Genomic DNA, 19,767 nt, shown 5'->3' on the forward strand with positions numbered 1-19,767 from the left:
AAATTCTGACTTCACCTGATAAAAGGCAGCCAATCCTTCTGTCGGTCATCAAACGTTTTCTAACAGCGTTGTCAAAAAGGATCCGGAGGTTGCTCTTCACGGTTTCTAGCTCAAAACCTAAAAACACATAAAGTAAATTAAACAGTTCCAGAAAAGCCTCAATTATTTATTGAAGTGAGGTCCACAATTTTCCATATGTATTTTGACAGCATTTACTCATCAGTGAAGTTTGCCAAATCAACGTGTCACCTCCAAACTAAGTAAGAAATAGGTCTTGAAACCTGAATCATTCAGATGACAAAAGTATACACTTTTTTCTTTGGGGGAGAGGGGTAGGGAATGGGTGGGTAGGTATTTGTTTTATTACCTGGGAATAGTTTTTCCACACTGTCATAAAGGGCATGCAGAGGTTGATCTCTACAGTGATGGTATTTAACCATTTCCACTGATACAACTTTGCCATTGGGCTTTAAATCCAAAACTTCATAGTGTCCCGGAAGAAAAGGCTCCACTTTCAAGAAAGGAGTCGAGGAGTGCTTCAAGTTAACAAGACCTATAAATTCAAAAAGAGAACTTTATTCAAAGTAGGATAACACTTCACAGTAACTTGCACCATTAGTTAATACCCTCTACATTCCTGTTTATTTCCCCGTTTTAATACAAATAAATATCCATTATAAAAACAAAGCAAGAAGAAAAATCTTAATCACCCCAAACCCTACCATCTACTTATTAGAGAGATAATCTGAATTTCCAGTAATGCAAAGTAATATGAAACACTCCAATGTTTAATTCCTTCTTCCTAACTAGAATTTCTGGTCAAACTATATATATATATATATATATATATTTTTTTTTTTTCTATTAATACACAAACAAATATAAAATAAAAGTTAATATTAAGATACTTTTATGAAGCAAAGAAATGGACATGACAATTGTTAAGTGTATGATACCCTGACAATCATTTCTTTGTCATCACTGAAATATTTTAAGAAAACAGCTATGGTTCCCTGTCCTTCAACAAATAAAATGATCCACTTTTTGGTACTTTACAGTCAGATTTTAAGAATCTAGGTATCTATCCCTTAACTACTTTTTATATACTATCTGAATAAAACAGTGTAATTTGAATTTCCTTGGTAAGTTCTTACTCAGAAAAAGGTGCTAATACTATGATAAAGAGTAACTCACCTGCCATCACCATGATCTTAGATACAAAAATCAGTTTTTTCTTGTAAATAGTAACAACCTATATACACAGGATACTCATTACAATTTACACTTTGAGCTTGTTAACCCAGTTATCCTCTGTGTGACTGTGTAGTGCTGAATTCAAGGACCAGACAAGAGATCCAAATCCCATGGCTAGCTAGCTAGCTGATCTCAAGAGAGCTACACAATCCCTGTGTGTGTGTGTGTGTGTGTGTGTGTGTGTGTGTGTTGGGGGGAGGAGGAATGGAGTCATTAACAGGCTTTAAGCAGGAAGTAGAGGGAGGGCTGTCATCAGATGAGTTTTCAATAGGTTATTCTAAAAGCTATGAGGTAGAAAAATGGCTGAGTACTCTACATGAGATAATCTGGGTCTAGAAAAGGGCAGTGGTAAGAAGGATGCAGAAAAGAACCAAGTCAGGAAATTTCAGAGAGCAATCTGGATGTGAGATTATAATGCCATATCAAGTTAATACCAGGGCCAAAGGAGACACTATGGATGTAAGGAGTCTACTTTTCCCTTGTTTTTTCTTTGTCCAGTATCCCTAATAATACTTTAGATAACTGACATACATACTTGTTCTTTGCATTTAATCAAACTAGAAATACCTGAAAATAGACCAATTCAGCGACCTATTAGCACCCACACTGTAACTAGTGGGAGAAGGATCCTTTTATTGATCTCACTATTCTTGCTTCAGGTAATATCAAACTGGAAAACTGAGTGAGAAAGGATTTAAGGAATGAAGCAAAAGAGGCAAATTTTAGGATATTATTTGCTATTTAAATGAGAGATAAAAAGATAAATATCTCCCTCAAGTTTACTGTTAAAAAATGCTAAATAAATATTAGCTTGTGTTATAACCATGGTACAGTATAGTAATTGCAGGGCCAACACTACTATTACAAGATGGCAAAGGAAAACCTGAAAATACATATAGGATCAAACTACATGCAGAGCACATTAGCACAACAACAAAAAAAATGATGACTATAAATTCATCCTTCAAGCATTACAGAATTTTAACTGCTAAAAGGCAGGCCAACTCCTTTGTTTTTAAAAAAACAAAGCTCAGAGGACCCATTACTTACGTAGTCATTTGTAAAATTCTGGATTGCCTCCTATGGGATTTGCAAATATGATTTAGAAAAAAACACAAACCAGGACAATATTGAAAATCCATATAAAAATTCTATTACTACCTTTTGCTTCTGAACACACGGCCAAAAATCCATCTTCTGTCATGGCTTTGAACAAAGGTCTGACTCCATAGGTATCTCTTCCCAGGAACACTTTCTTATTGGCAGTATCCAGTAAAATAAAAGCAAACACCCCATCTAACAAACAGATTGTTTGCTCAATTCCTTCTTTGTTATAAAGATGAAGGATTATCTCACCATCTACTTTGGTCTGGTAATCAAATTCAAAACGGCATTGCATCTTAAGGAAACAATAGCAAAATAAAAATATTAGAACCCTTGCATGCTCACTAACACTTTTTTTACTGTCAAGTTGCTTCAGTATTTCTGTACTTTACAATCATTTCATGCACTGATTTAGATGAACCACAGCATTACAACTCAGAATTTGAACTCAGAATTCTACAATTCTTCACTATATAAAGCTAAACATGACAATTTTAGTTGCATTCTGACAAATAATACAGAGGCAATGTATCAGAATGGTTAGATGGAAATGCATATTATATACATACTTTCTTTGTATGTAATACATATATATATTTAAGTTAAGAAAACAGATTGCCCAGGTGCCATGAGACTAAAAATGCATCTTCTGCAACTATCTAACTTCTGGTGTGGGAATACAGTTTTGGTTGAGGTTCTTATTCAAGTTCTGCTTCAAAGACCTACCTATGAAAATATAAGGCAACAGGACACATATCTCTGGCCCCCTTCCCAAGCAAATGACTCTATCACGATAACTGAGAAACATGGTCAGAAACAAAGTCACTGGTCCCTAGAGGTGGACTATGATGTCCAGTAGTTCACCACTGCAGTAGCCTAAAGCTAGTTCTCACTGATAGATAAATAGCAGCTGTTCTTTAGTAGTCCACATGCCCCAAAGGAACAGCAAAGAGACCCGCTGCCACTGCACAGAGTGAGAGGGTTTGGTTACGTTATGCGTGTATTCTGTGGCTCTCCATCACCACTGGCAAACTGTGAAGGTCAAAAATCTTGGGTGCTCCTTTCTTTGTACTTGCACTTACATTTCTGGCTGACAATGGAGAGCGAAAAGGTCAACACTACCAAAATAGGTGAAAATCCTGAGTAAGTTAAAACCTTTAAAACATTTTTTTAAATTTCAGAAAGTACGTCTATATGTATGTATATGTATGATATATGTTATATGCTTCACAATTTAGTTCACTGCATCATTTGTGAACCTTCTTTCTATAAGCATGCTCTCAGAACTGTTCAAAAACAGGCTTTGGCTCCCTCCAGTATCTACAAAACCACCTCCCGGTTGCCTCTCACTGCTCTGGGAGAATATCAGGGATGATCCCGTAACTAGCCCGCAGGGTTTGGAAAGAGTTTTCAGCTGACACTTCTGGGCTGAAGTAACCTCTGGAAGGCAAATGCGCTTAAAGTATTAGAGCATATTAGCAAGCAACTACTTCCTAAATCTACCCCTATTTTTCCCCACTGCCTCACAGTCTTTCTTCAGCTTAGCCTAGACTTGCAGGTAGTTATTTCAAGAGGTGAGTGTCCCTTGGTTAATGATATACATGTACTGCTGCTGCCTGCTCCCCTGAAACCACATCCCAGCACTGCCCATTGGATGAAAGCTCCATATCTTGCTACCAGCCTGAAATGATACAGGCAACAGACTTGTCTGTTATTGATCCCTGGTCTCCAGGGAGAGAGCCTTCTCTTGGCTTAGTGAGAGGTTTTAATTGCTCCCTCCCCTACCTCCCACTAGCATCGAATTCCATTCTTACCTTTCTTGTTCACAATTTGTCCCCAAGCATCTAGAAAAACAATGCCTGGCACACCTAAACAATGGAAAAGCTGTTGTTCAGAGATAAAAATGCCTAAAGAGTGGCTAGAATATAAATCCCTATGAATCAATGATAGGCATATATCAAGAAGTCTCAGAAGACACCAAGAGACATCATAACCTAATGCATGAACTTTAACTGAAATCTGACTAAAAACAACAGCTAAAACAATGTTCTTGGGACATTGGAAAAAAGTTAAAATGAATGAGATATTAGAAATCATATTGGAGCTACATTATAAGGTAGTATTATGGATTCTTAGGTTTAATAATGGTATTTGTGTTAGGTAGAAGAATATCCTTATTCTTAGGAAGTAAATGCTTATATATTTAGGGGTAAAACGTCATGATATCTGCAACATGCTCTTAAATGATTCAGCCAAAAACTGAAAGTGTGTGTGTGTGTGTGTACAGACAGTACAATTATTCAATCTAGGCGCTCATTGTTCTATTTTTCCTGTGTTTAAAACCTACTCATAATTAAAAATGTAGGGGAATTAAAAAATGACTTGCACACTGTAGATAAAAAGTTTCTTATGAAACACTAGTCAAATAATCTCAGACTGGAAGCTTCTTATCAAATTCAGCTTTCTGGAGTCAGAATTTCCATACCCTCATCCCATTTCATTCTAAGGGTACACCTTCACCAGGTTAGAAGCTATCATGCAACTAAGTCTTCCTTCATGAACTCCATTATATCCAGCTACCTTTTAGCCCATTGGCTACAATTAGGTGAAGCATGAAACAGCAATAAATATCTCAGTGGCAGCATTATGTAAAAGCTACAAATATGGTTATCTCCAAACTATTAAATTCTATCCATGCCTTTAAATCCTCAAATCCCATTGCTCTTATAATGATATTCTAACTCTATGCCATGGCTACAAAGTCTTCTTCCATCTGTCCAACTCCACCTTGTCCACCTTCCCCTCACTAGTTATATCACAACCTAAGGACTCTTTCCCACCATGGGGCTTCTACACATGCTATTCCCTCTTCATGAAAAACTCTTCCAAAGTTGCAGATCCTTGTCAATTAAGTTTGAGTTCAAATGTCACTTCCTCAAGATGCCTTCTTCTGAGCACCCTTCCTGAACATGGATCTCCCATTTTTATCAGCCCAATAGTCATTCTTTCTGAACACCTTTTATACTGTATGATGACTTTTTGTCTGTTCTTCTCTTAGAATAAGCTCCCTCAGAGTGCAGACCTGCCTCTCTCATTTATCACAGTATTCCCAGCACCTAACAGAGCTTATTACAGATTCTAATATTTAAATGTTTAATAGGAAAAAAAAAAAAATTCTAGGAGTCAAAGAACCTGAACCCTAGGCTCCATTTTTATCACTCTTTTTGGTGACAATTTGGGATTGAATCATGTCCTCCACAAAAAGCATATTTCGGTCCCAACCCCTGATCCTGTGGGTTTGACCCATTTGCAAATAGGACCTTTTAAGATGTTATTAAAATGTGCCTAAACTAAAAAAGGGTAGGCCTTTATCCAGTATAGCTAAGTCCTTATAAACAAAGGAAATTAAACCCTGGAGGAGAAGACATAGAAAAAGCAAGAAACCGGAAGTCAACAGAATTCAGAGGAGGAAGACATTGCCATGTGACAGAAAAGCCAAGGACCAAGGATCACCAGCAGCCAGCCGCAGAATGACAGTCTTTGGGGAGAAAGTACTGTCTTGTTGACAGCTTGAATTTGGACTTCTAGCTTCAAAACTGTGAACCAATAAATTCCCATTATATAAGCCAACCCACTGTATAGTTACTTGCTTTAGCAGCCTGTAAAGTGAAACAGTGACCAAGTCATTTCACCTCTTTGTGCATCCGTGTTCTGTCTATGTAAGTGAAACAAATGAGATAATGAACGTTGGGAATGCTTTGAAAAGAAAAAAGCCTTATACAAAATATCTATTATCATTATGGCCAACTAGCTCTGATGTTTAATCACATCCAGATATCTTCTAGTCTCATTTTGTTTACCTCCTTGTGGTTGTAGATTTCACCATTGTAACAGAGCCACAAATAAGGGTATTTCTTCAATCGAATTGGCTGCATTCCAAACAGAGGGTCGACCACTGCCAACCGGTGAAATCCAAAGCAGCAGTTGGTATATCCATTGACATTCTCGAAACGAAATGCATCTGGACCCCTGTGTGCAATCTTCATGGCACTCAGGCACTGAACAGAGAGGCAATCATCACTTCCAAAGAGGGCCCAAATGCCACACATGGTGCAGTGGTGCTACTGGCTCTCTACGGAGAGAAAAGCAGACTAATCAAATATGCAGTATCAAATCCAGGTCTACCTTAAATCTGATTCCAGAAACTTGTATAAGCTACTGCAAAGACTGAAATAGAAACCATCTTATCCACAGCAATCTTCCATTAGTTGGCAAGTACACAGGATTAGAGAATGATTTCATTTACTTTCAAGCATCCATCAGAAAGGATGTATGACCCTTATATCCAGTCAGCTACAGCTTTGCACCCAGTCAACACTGGCACCTCTTCCATCTTAGGATTTGGTGGTCAGCTAGAGCCTCCATTTGGTCCCTGCATCTAAGGTTTGCTATAAATCCCAGCCACATTCCCTCCACCCCAGAACCTCAGAAGCCCTCAGAGATCCAAGAGACCTTACATATTATCGCAGCCTCCTTTCAGGTCTCCCTGTCAATTAACATCTTCTCTTTACCTGTTCTAACTGTAAACAGAATATAATGGGTAGAAAAGAAGATTGTACATACTACTAAAATACAATATCAAGATATACAGCTCTTATAACCATTCCACAACTTGTAGCTTACTTCTAAGTGATTTATTTATATGCAATCTAAGAAATTCTAAAGAGAAAAAGAATAATATAAACTGACATTGGATATCCTGGCTTTATAACAAATTAAACATTTTAATCAGACAGAAGATGCAAAATGGTCACTATCAAAATGTCCTAAGTGACAAAATATTCTCAAATATTTGTGTCTCAAAACTGCCTTGGACAATAAGAAAATAGGTAGGACATAGCAATGACATCCCTGAAAACCTAATTAGCTCATCCCTGTAGGTCAGGGAGCAAATAATTCCTACAAAAGTTAATACTTTACCATTTCAAATTGTCAACTATGAAATAAAGGGCAGTTTTGTTTTGAGGCTGCCAGCTCAAAACAGCTATTTTACCAAAATATCTACAACCTGGAAAACAACTATTTGGATACTTTTCAAAAATACAAATGTGCAGTAATGCTCAGATAATTTGAGACAAAAATCCTAAAGAAAATATATACATATATACACACATATATATTCACCTTACACCTACCATTTTGAGCAATCCTGAGTACCCTTGACTGTATTATTCATCTGTATCCAAGTGAACCCAACCTTATTTGGCCTTTTAATAAGAGCAGCTTAAATTAATGGAAAATGGTATTAACTCAAACAACTTGGAAAATAAAGCATCATTTTCCTATACAGTCCCTTTCACTCAGTTGGCCATGGCTTATAATGAAATAATTATTATGAGACTTAGTGGGTAAATTTATTGTGATTTAAGCGAGATGACCACTAATAAACCATTTTGACTCTATACCAAATAAAAATGGGTTGAGAAAAAATGCTTTGGAACTCATGTAAGGTCACCAGTGAATCATTTATCTAAGTCTAATTAACGCTGCTTAGTAAATCCCAGGATTAAGCCTGCTATGGGAAAACATTACTAACCACTAAACTGGAGAAGATGGAGAACAAGAAGTTCATGAAACACACTTAATTCCCCAACAGAGAAAAGCAAATTAAAGCTATAACCTATTATTTTGGGGGGGATGAGTCCTATCCATAGGAGGGCAAAAATTCTACTTGCAATGCGTTTTCCTGTTGCTGTTGCTTGTTACCAGTAATTTTCCATACTTCCTCATAAACTTCGAGAGCAGTGCTGACCAATAGAGATATATGAGTCACATACGTAACTTAAAATATTCTAGTAGCCACATTAAAAAGTAAAAAGAAACAGGTGAAACCAATTTTAAATAGATTTTATTTAATGCAATATATCCAAAGTTGCATCATTTCAACATGTAATCAATATAAAAAATTATGAAAGAGGTATTTTGCTTTACTTTTCCCTATTAAGTCCTCAAAACACGGTGTTATTTCACACTTGAGGCACATGCATACAGCTCCGTCTGCAAGCATTTCAAGGGCTCAATAATCTCACATGTGGCTCGAGGCTCCTGTATTGGACAGCGCCGTTTCAGTTCATTTAATTTCTCTTCAATTTACCAACTATTTAAACTTCACCATTATCACCTTATTCTTACATTAACATCTCAGAGACTAACTCCGGGGCAGTTTCAAGACCTCCTTTATTTCTACTTAATCGTACGGCAAAGCGATCCATCAATTAAAAATGATTTATCAGCGCTTTTAAGCACGCAGGGCAATAGATAATGAAGAAATGATGCAGGCCCACGGGCCGAGAAGAAAACGGTACCTTTGTTCGAAACAGTAACATTAATCTTTAGAACAGATACTCTGTGAGGAAACGCATGCAGTTCTTTTGCCTTTTTCCGCACCAAATAAATCCCACAGCTCCCTTCCTGTAGGGTTGGCTCAGCAACGTCAAGACTCACTTGTTAAGCCTCGCAGCCTACTCGGAACGGGGACAGGGGGCGCCGGTACAGATACCGAGGCTGGGACTGACGCTGGAGACCCTCCCCCTCCCACAGGACCACCCGACCGCGTCGCCCGGCCACGTGCGTCCTCCGGCCCTTCCGCTACAGGGCCGCCCGACTGCGGATATTTTCACAGGTGTCTGCTGACGCAATATCGCAAAAAAAAAAAAAAAAATTTCAAGGGCCAACATAGGCCGCCGCCGCCTCCTCCCCGAAACGAACCTCCCCCGCCGCCGCTCATTCGTTGTTCTATCCCTCAAGGGTCTTTCCTCGCCAGCTCGCTCCCCGGTGCGCAACAATCGGGAGGCGCCCTCTCCACCCTCTCTGCCCGCAGGGATCCCAGCATCTGTGGGGCGCCCCGCACCGCGGCCGGCCACCCCATCCGCCGGCGCCAGGCCACAGCGCATCCTCCTCCCCCGCGGAGCTGCCCGGGGCAGGCGGGGCGGGCGCTTCGCCGGAAGGCGCGGGGCTGGCTTACCTGGGCACTAGTCGGCCGGGCTGGCGGAGGTGCAAAGGTGAGGTAAACCCGCGAAGGGACAAAAGCGCCGCAGCAGGCCTCCTAGTGCTTTATACCCGCCTTGCTCCTGTAATGCGTGCGGGAAGTTTCATCATGTCCGCCAGGGCCAACCAGCGCGCGCAGGGGCGTGGCGTCAGAGCAGACTCGGAGGGGCGGGGCCGGAGGACCGGGAGGCGCTGAAGTTTCAGGTTCCTTTGGGTGGGAGTGCCCTTGCTTAAGGATCGCTTTAAAGGTCGGGCCAGGTGCCCCACTGGCACCTGGGGTTACCTTACCAATCATTCTTACAATTAGGGTGTCTTGGTTTGTGCTTGTGGAAGTCATCACCAATTTTTGTTTGCACTACTCTGCAGCTGATCTCCCCTGTACCCTTAATTGCAAATTCTTTGGGAGTACTTGAGTTCCCCCTTATTAGTAAGAGAGTGGCTGATATATAGATGTGACTACACAACTATTTGCTAGATTAATAAATGGTGAATCATGTGGGACTAGCTGGACGGGTGGGCTCCTTTTATTAAATATAAGGTAGATTTTATGATGTTCTTCTGTCTACCTCCAGGCAAAGTTAATTCCCCTCACCACTGTCTTTGCTCAGTTCGGTTATTTGTATTATGGGGTGGATCCCCATCAAATCTCGGTAAAACTCAGAGCAATGTGGATAATTTTGCATTAAACTCAGTTAAAAATAACTTTCCAAATTCAGACACTTGGTGCTTGTGCATCCTGCTATGAAATTAGGTTTGTCTGGATCCAGAGGCCATTCTCTTTCATCGCAGCATTCTGCCTGTAAAGTAGGAAGCTGAACAGGAAAGTTTCCTTGTCCTGGAGACACTGATGGAAGAGCAGAGTCAGCCGTAACCTCTCCTATTTTTATTAAACATAAGTAATTTCCATTTAGGAGTAATATATTTTAGTTTTCTTTGTTTTATCTCTATTGAGCCACTGATAATTTGGGAGAGGAGGATTTTCTATTTTAAAGGCACTGCTGAAACTTATTGTGCAGTACAGGAAAAGCCTTTTCCTCAAAAACAGATGTTTAAGGCCTGAAATTTCTTTATGAGATCTAAATTAAGTTGATACATGAAAGCAAAATAGAAGTGTTCCCTAAACATTTTAAGTACAAAGGTACCTTTTAGAATCTCAAGAAAATTTTCTTGATCTGCCCCCACAAGATGAAAGTGTGCTTTTAGTATCCCTTTCATAGAGAAAATACACTAGTATAAAAAGCATGAAACCATGGCCTCATAACGCTCAAATAAATTTCTATTTTATTAATCATACCAGCACCAAAATAAATTGAGAAACAGTAGTATTATATGTGTGAAACATACTAAGATCAGACTACAGTCAATTTTAGGAGAGCTTGCAGGTTTGATATCCCCATGTAAGAGAGTCTCAACCAGTTAAAAAATATCCCAGAAGATAAAATCCTTAAGGACAGAGCATGTAGAAGACACTCAGTAGTTGACAGGTGAGAGCCAAACGATAGATGACCAAGTTTTAAGGTTTCTTCTCACCCAAAAGTCTATATTAGAATATGGACTTTGCTATTTTCTAATATTCGCAACATTGACATAATATCTGTTAAACCTTAGAACAACTTTGGAAAGTCAGTCCTCTATCCACATGTTACAAATTAAGAAGTAAGCCTCAGAAGTTGAGGGATTTATCCAAACACATACAGCTATACAATATTAAAGACAATCATAATCTGTATAAATCCACAGCCCATTTTCCTTCCCATACTGCCTATGTAGCAGAAGATGGATACCTAATCTTTTATCTAGCATGGTTGGTTATACCGAATATTTTCCACTTTTCCCTCCATAGCAACTCCACCTTTCTCCACCTCTCTTTTTGTTCTGCCTCCCTTGTCCTCCTCTTCTGATAGGAGTATCCAAACGGGAGACACTTCTGTGAGATCCAGAGAGTGGAAGAATCTCAGGGTATTTATTCCCTGCTCCCTTCCTGCAAAGCTCCCCTCCTGAAGGCCACAGCTCTTGACAGCTGGTCCTCTCCATACATCTTTCTCTTGGGATTCTAGGAACTACTCCCTCCTTCCCCTTCAGGCTTAGCAGTAGAGTTCTGAACCATCCCTTTTCTTGTTTTAATCCCTGCCCAAACTTTTGTAATTGGTACTAATTAGTCCCAGTTTGTGTGCTGTTTCCTATCAGAACCCTCCCCGATACTTTGGTCTAAGATATACTAACTGAGGATGCGGTGGATTTAACTAGATTGGAAAACAATTCATATAGCTCTTAATTATTAGACATAAATGAAAAACAAATTTTGTTGGCCTATTTTCCCACCTTTTACTCCGTCCCTATATTGAAACCCCACCCTAAAAGCACCATGGGAACATTTTTAATTCTTTGACCTGAGTCACGGAGGAAACAATAAAATCCTCCCAGTGAAGTAAAGACTTTAGGCTAGTTCCCCATTCCAAAAAATGTAATCAACAACACAAGATCGTACTTGTATTGGTAAAGCCCTGAGAGCATTAATTTTTAAAAAGTCTTTAAAGTTCTTTTGTATATCAGCAATTTCAGTTGATCCCTTTTCTAAAATTAAATGGTTGCAGCTATCCTTTGATTCTCATTGACTAAAAAATGTGGATAATAATAAAAAGCTTCATTGACTTTAATAACACCTTTTTAAAAATCTGTGCTTTATTCAACTCAGTATACCTTTATAAAATCAGTATTCACTGATGAGTAAGACATATTTATTAACACTATAGAAAATGCTATAAGAACATTCAAATTTGCCAATCTCTTGCAATAACTCCAAAGCTTCCAGGAATCTACAGCCCAAATATTAGATAACATTGAATTAGAATTCCAACTAGTTTATGAGCCCACCCCACCTCACCCAAAATAGAAAATATTTTCTAAGCAGGGCATATGGTCAACACTTTAGTAAATTCTGGGTGTATTATCATTCAGCAGCAGTACCAGCTTTGAATCCTAGAAACCAGATCCTTTGCCCTTGGCCCTGCATTTGGGCTTCCTTTGGCTGCACACATGCCCACCCAGCGAGGAATTAAGTCAGGGCGTGAGGAATTCAGGACATAGGCAACTCCCTCAAGGTGAAGGAATGTGGGAAGAAAACAAATAAACAGAGCAGGTGCCTCTAGTTAATGTTTGTCCCACACTACAAATGTTAGATGCAGGCCTTCTCAGCAGCCTTTGGCTGGTAACTCTTTGTTTCTCTGCTGTTTGATCTAATATTTATGATCCTTTTTCATCAGGCATTGAAATGTGGTTTGAAAAACAACTTCTGATATTTACTTCTATATCCCCTATACCTCTTCCAATTTCATTAAAATTCTCCCTGATGCCCACTATTCAATCAGCAGGTTAAACAACAGTGTGGCAAATTCAAGAAATCCAAAATTCCAGAAAGATAATCTATCATGATGCTTCTTGCTTTGTCTGTCTAGGATCTTTTTCTTAGCCTTAATAAAACAAAAAGGGAAATATTAACATAGATTTATACAGATCCATTCTGTAGAACCACAGATTTCATAGAATTGGAAACCACCAACTCTTCTAACAAAATAATATTTTTGTTATTTTATATATCTCCTATTTATAATAGGAAAAGACTGGTGAATTAGCCTGTGGATAAAAAAAAAAGGAATAAGAAAACATCGGTAAAGCTGAAAAAAAAAATGAGGTTCTGTTCTAAAAGATTAAAAATTTACTGGGAGGCATCACTAATTAGAATCAGAATAATTATTGCTTTAAAGGGGGTAAGACAAGAGCGCAATGAACACAGCAAACAACTTAGTATGATACAGCGTAGACCTTACAGAGACCATGGTAACTGAGTAGAGACTGATATTTGGAATAATAGCGTTACTGCCATTTATTGAATATCTCCTAACTGCAATGCAATTTATATATGTATTTCTATTCCTCAAGCCTGTCATGGGAAATAATTATTCCTCCTGGACAGTGATTCAAGAAGGTGAACTAACATACCCAACACTGAAAAGACAGTAAATGGCTGAGCCCAGAGGGCTCTGAACGCAGTGTGGTGATCGAGAGCTCCCAGGGCTCGTGAGGAAGGAAGCTTAGCAGGCAGATCAGGTAGGGAGAGCCCTTCCAAGAAATGGCAGTGAGACATGAAAGGTCCTGGTGTGTCCCCTGGAGCAAGTATATAGACCAAGAGGAGAAAAGCAAAGGAAGAGGAAAGCATTCCATTTTTTAAGAAAGAAGAATAAATAGAGCAGGGTTGAGAGGGAAATAGAAAGCAATGCATTTGGAGAGGGAAAACTTTTACTTTAAGACAGGAGAAGGGGAAAGGAATGGTGATGGTATAGGTAAGCCTAGAGGAAAAGGAAAGGAAAGCAGAAAAAAGATAATCAAGACACATGAGTAGATCAATGATGATAAATAAGTGCTATGGAGAAAAACAGAGCAGAAAGGGGAGAAAAGGAATGAGGGTAAGAGTAATGAAGAATTTGTACTTTTAGTCCTTTGGTGTCCCTAAGAAATAGTAACATCATCTGCAGGGCTGAAGGGTTTGAGATGTTATAGGGGTCTAATAAGGGTGAACTCCAAAATAACAGACAGATGTGAGTTAATGAAGGAAAAAATAAAGGATGGCTGAGCAACATGGAGGCCTAGCAGGGGAAGATAAACACAAACAACATGAATGTGGATGGGGCAATCAGGGAGGGCCTGTTCTTCAACAACACTGGCTGTCCAAGAACTGGAGTCAAGAACATGAAGGAAAATGAATCCAGGGTTTGGATTTGACAGAGCATGTGTGGAAGAAAGATAAGAAGACAAGGAATATATGTGCAATGAGGGTGCTACAGAAGGAATAGCATTTTGGGTAGACTCTAATATTGCTCAAAAATATTCAGTGATCCTCCCTGGTGGAGGATTATACTTTCCCTAGCCTACTGATATCAGGCTTAGCTGTGTGACTTGCTATTGCCAATGAAATGTGAGCAGAAGTGACAGTTTGTGGCTCACAGTATCCTCCTCTCCTTTGCCAAGAGCCTGGCAATGTTCTAGATAGTGTCAGCTCCATCAACCGAGGACCCAGAAAGAAAATCCTTTGGATAAAGGCCACAGCCTATTCATGTCAATGTGTAGGTTAAGTGACCCAATAAACCTTTCTGGTTTTAAGTCTCTGTGATTTGAGGGTTGTTGTAACTGCGGCATTACCCAGTCTCACCTGAATAGAAGCACTTGAATATTCTAAGTTAGAAGGGGAAGAAGTCAGGCTAGAGAGAGTTAATTTACTGAGATAAGAGGAGCTGAGGGATTAGAATTTTGGTTATAGGCTAAGGAGGTATGAGAGTGGAAGAAATAGATGAACTGGATATTTTCATGAGAGAGGAATATGTAATTTTAAAGCAGTGAATTTAAGATTATTTAGGCCAGGTCCCTGAACACAATAGGCATTAAGTAAACAAGGTCCTCCCCAAGCAGAATTCCCTTAAGCATTTCCAGGCTATATCCTGTCCAACCAAGATGTTTGTAGATACTGGACTAGGAATCAGCAGCTCTGGAATAAAGGCCCCTAGACAGAGTCCAATAGAGAGTTCTGACGCTAGACAAACATCCACTCATGCTTCTCTGACCTCCTCTCTTATTGATCTCACCCTGGCTCATTGTGCCCAGCCACACTGGTCTTGTTGTTTCTCAACTGTACCAGGTAGAGGTGAGTAGGGATTTTAGCTGATGAAAAGCTGCACCTGTGGCTAGAGACCAGCCTAAGCCCTTTTCCTTCTTTTGGAGGTTATGATTCAAGTTGTCAGGGCAGAAAACTCAGGCTTTAATTTCTTCATTAAACTAAAAATTGAGCATCTTTTACTATGTGCTAGGACTCGGAGCTTACATTCATGGTATGGAGGAGCAGAAGGAAAATAAACAAGATTATAAGTTAATAGATATCGATGATGATAAATAAGTGCTATGGAGAAACAGCAGAGAGGGGAGAAAAAGAAAGTGAGGCGTGGGAGGGTATAATTTTAGATAGGGTGATCTGCAGAAGGCATCACTGGGAAAGTGATATTCTGAAAAATGATCATAAGGAGTCTGGTGAGGGAACCAGGCAGTTATCAGGGAAAAGAGCATTCCATACCTCAATTTTGTCCTATCCTAACAGGGCTCACCTTTGCCTTTCAAAACCAGTGCCCTAACACCACAGGGAAGAGGACAGTTCATTGGAGGAGAACCCATATATCAGAACTTCCACTTGCACCTTTAATATGCCATTGTCATCCTAGAAAAGGTTATTAGCAATCAAGACCAATGTGGAGGCCAGGACACACTGGAGCCCAACATATTGTAAAGAGTTCTGCAAGCAACTAAAACCAATAGATTTTATTAGGATCTTATTTTGCACAGGACATTGGGTTAAGCACCGGACACCAGAGAGAAAGGCTTGTGAAGACGGAGGAGGCAGAGACTGGAATGATGCATCTATAAGCCACCACCCTTTCCCACCTGACTTGCCCTGCACAGATCACTGATGGCATTTGTGACAGAACACAAGCTCCAGGTTTCCTGTGACCCTGCATGCAACATGAGTTCCTTGAAAATGTAAATACTGTGGAACCCACATCTAACCCCAGACAGGCTAGATCAGCCCGAGGACATGGTAGAACACTCCAAACCCCTGGAAACCACCACAATGACCTTTCCTCAGTTATCCCTACCTTACCTCCCAGTTCATCCTCAAATGCCTCCTGTACCATTCTGCCACCAGCACCAGGTTCAGTCATCATGTTTTGAGGGTTTTTTTTCCTCTCACAGACTACTCAGCTATGCATACTCCAAACTTCCTCCCAGTAATATCTCAGGTTTGGAAGGATGATGGCAGCCTCTATTCAAAGCCTACTGATAGCCAGACAGGGTAAGCTGGTCAGGTATTTTAATGTTAAAGATGGCAGGTTGGCCTATTCAATCATTAGAGATTTGGCAAATTATTGCCAAAGCAAGGTTGCTGGGTCAAAGCCTATGCCATTGTCAATTTGTTTCCTCTCAGCTCCAAATACATTCTTCTTTGCCCTACTTAGTGATGGTGGAGCTGGATCCTGAAAACATGTTTCCTTTGCCAACAAGCACAATGTTATTGTCAGTACAAATTGGTGGGGGGGGCTGCTGGAGAAAGGGGTTTCTCTAGCTAGTCTCAGGCACCACAGCATATGATTTCCCAGCAGGCTTTTGCAGCACGACCCTTAGGGACAGGGCAGGGAGAAGGTGTGGTAGGGACTTCCCTGCAAGTTCTGCTGGCCCCCCAAGATGGTGGTTTCTTGGATGACAGGTCCAACCTGTCACCTTGGTTAACTTCTCTGCCATCAGTGGGCCACGACTGTGCCCTCTCCATTGAGGTCTGGATCTCAGCTCTGGGGGTGGGAGTGGAGGGAACGGCCTTTTCTAGATTTATTCCTTCTTTGGGTGCTCTGCTTCAGCTCTATGGGTAGCAGCTCCTCCCTATTTCTGCTATTCCTTTATTCTCTTTTCCCCTTAGAAGGCAACCCACTTTACTACTCTATTCTTTATATTAAACTTATTCTTTCCCTGTAGAAGTTACTGCACGGTTTCTTATTCCTGACTGGTCCCTGACTGATACAGTCTATAAATATTTTCACGATTTGGTAGATATTGCTGTATTACTTTCCAAAAGAGTTATTCAATTTCCCACTCTCCCCAGTGGAATGTAAAAGTGTCTATTTTTCCTATAAACTCACCAGTACTAGATTTTTTGCTCTATAATATTTGCCAACCTGATGGATTTAAAAAAATACTAATTTCTATAATATTTATTTCCCTGACTACCACTGGGGTTGAGCATGACTTCATACATTTACTGGCCATTGGGATTCCCTCTACTGTAAATCCCCTGTTCATAAATTTGCCCACCTTTCTCTGACTATGCTTGACTTTTTAAAGAACTAAAATTGTTTGTTATATGTAGTCCCAATCTATCATTTGCTTTTAAAAAGCTTTCATTGTGAAACATTTAACATACTATATATAAAATAGATATTATGACACAAATAAATAAAATGTATATCCATGAACTTATGCAAACTAATGAGTAGATTATTATACTCATGTGCTCCTCTAGAATCCCTTCCACTGACGTTCCTGAGAGGTGAGAGAGCCTTTATACCACCAGACAATGCCAGTGTAGCCATTAGGCACAGTAGGCACATGCTTACAGGGCATGATACTTTTAGGGACTGTGAAAATGTTTTAATTTTAATTTCTTTTGAAATCAGAAGCAAAAATGAATTTAATAATGATCACATAATAATGAACCCAACCTGGATTATATCATCTTCATAGCAATGCAGTTATAAAATACAATTTTTAATTTTTTTATGGAGAAAGGGGCCCATGAAGGTAAATGTTTCTATGACCCATGAAAGTCATAATGTGGTCCTGCCTCTGCATGATAGAATATCAGCCTATAGCATTAGTCTGTGACTTGATTTTCACATTTAGCAAAATATTATGAACATCTCTCTGGGACAAAATCGAACCAGAGTCAGCATTGCTGTGATGAAAGGCCCCAGAATAGAGTTACCCGGTAGAACCCGAGGCTTGTCAAATATGACCAATCCATCGATCACATCTCAGCCATACCTACTCTAAACAATGACTCCCTATGGGGAAAGGGTTTGCTGGTCTCCAGCCATCAGTACAGCTCTGCAGCAGTTGAGCACTCATTTCACCTCTGCCCCAATTTTGGCCAACTTAATACTTCAAACAAGGTTTGTAACATTGTTGTGGAAACCAGTGTTTCCCAGGAAAATATGGGTACAAATGATGCTTACTGCTGCACCTACAGCTCAGAAAGCTGAGGATTAATATATTAGCCATTGAGGCTGCCTCTATGGCCTAAAAGCAGAACCTCTAAGAAATTAGCACCTGGTGAAGGTTCTACTGAGACTATCCAGAGCAATTTTGGCAGATCCAGAAATAACAGTAATGGCTACTGTTTATTGAGGGTATTTTGGGTCACCTACTCCAAGGGGTATTTTTTTACCATCTGCTAAGTATCTAAACAGACACCTTGACTTGGTAGCTGCACTCCCTGGGTCCAGCACGGCAACCCTAGCCCAAGGAAATCTTTCAGACTGAGCACGTCAGCCATCAAGCCCCAGCATGGGTAGAAAACTACATCCTCCTGGGGCATCTGGCTATGAACCAGGACATATGGTATAAGCACGGAGGTGGTGAAGGCTTAGAAGGCATTATCAGGGCAAGCAAATGACAGCCTGAAATACAGGCTCACTGTATTAATTAGGGTTCTCTAGGGAAACAGAACCAAAAGGAGAGATCTGTAAATATGAGATTTTATAGAATTGTCTCACGTAACTGTGGGATGCATGAGTCTAAATTCCATAGGGCAGGCAGCAAGCTGGCAACTCCACCAGGACTGTGCACTTGGTGAAACTGGGAGTCTGCATTCTGAAATGAGTGAGTAAGCCACTGAATATCCAGCAGCCACGCTGCAGTGTGGGGAAACTGAGAGTTGGCATTTGGAGGCTGACTAGTTCTTCTTAAAAAAAAAAACCCAAAAGCAGCTGCAGATATGGCAGCAAGAACAGCACAGTGAAGCACGGCAGGAACGGGCTGTGTGAACGCCTCAATTATCTGGCATGGAAGATAGCCTTTCACGAACCTGCTGCTAATTGTCTCAGAGCGAGGAAGGCAGAGATGAGCCAAAAGGGGAAAAAACCACACCCCTTGCAGCCATCTTCCTGGCAGCCTGGGAACGCTCCTGCCTGACGCTGGAGCCACAGCCCAGAACTGCGCCAAAAAAACCCAGTGTGACAGGAAGTGTTTTCAGCAACACACGTACACACCACAATATCGGGCATGGACAACACCCTTTCATGCACCCACAGCTAACTGTCCCGGAGCTGGGAAGGGAGAATTGTGTGAAAAGAGGGAAATTAACATGCCCCATTCAGCATCCTTTCAGCAGGCTGGGAAAGCCCCTACATGGCCCAGCAGCCCAGAACTTCCTTTGAGGGAAGGCACGCACTTGCGACATAGCACAACCTTCCCTCAGCAGAGGCCCTAGAAGGGCACAGCTTGGAAGAAGGACCCACTTGGAAATCCCAGGGACCATACGCCAATACCAAAGACTTGTGGGTCAGCGGCAGAGACAATCTGTGGCGAGACTGAAATGAAGGTTCAGACTCTTGCAACAGCCTCAGATCTCCAGGGACACCTGGGAGGTTTGAGTGTTAAACCTGCCCTCCATCCCTAACCACTCAGACACATGCCCCACATTCAGAGCAGACAGCACCAACAACACACCCAAACTTGGTGGACCGATTGGACCACACAAGAATCAGACCCCCA

The 19,767-nt window shown here is 40.5% G+C and overlaps 1 protein-coding gene across 4 annotated transcripts in view; it reads right to left on the bottom strand.

The window, feature by feature from the left end:
• ASNS (asparagine synthetase (glutamine-hydrolyzing)) overlaps nucleotides 1–19,767 on the bottom strand; it is a 223,765-nt gene that overhangs the window by 14,490 nt on the left and 189,508 nt on the right. For 3 of the 4 annotated variants that reach the window (XM_037836754.1, XM_037836751.1, XM_037836753.1), the window contains 4 exons: nucleotides 6,219–6,490; nucleotides 2,416–2,653; nucleotides 368–553; nucleotides 16–117 (listed from right to left, as the gene is read on the bottom strand). In XM_037836754.1, the coding sequence (XP_037692682.1) occupies nucleotides 16–117; nucleotides 368–553; nucleotides 2,416–2,653; nucleotides 6,219–6,467 (775 nt within the window). In that variant the 5' untranslated portion in view covers nucleotides 6,468–6,490. Of the gene's footprint in view, nucleotides 1–15; nucleotides 118–367; nucleotides 554–2,415; nucleotides 2,654–6,218; nucleotides 6,491–9,382; nucleotides 9,527–19,767 lie in introns of those variants that run through there. The other variant, XM_037836752.1, reaches the window with a different exon arrangement.

This window comes from Choloepus didactylus, chromosome 5 (assembly GCF_015220235.1).
Source record: "Choloepus didactylus isolate mChoDid1 chromosome 5, mChoDid1.pri, whole genome shotgun sequence".
In the NCBI taxonomy this organism is placed as follows: domain Eukaryota; kingdom Metazoa; phylum Chordata; class Mammalia; order Pilosa; family Megalonychidae; genus Choloepus; species Choloepus didactylus.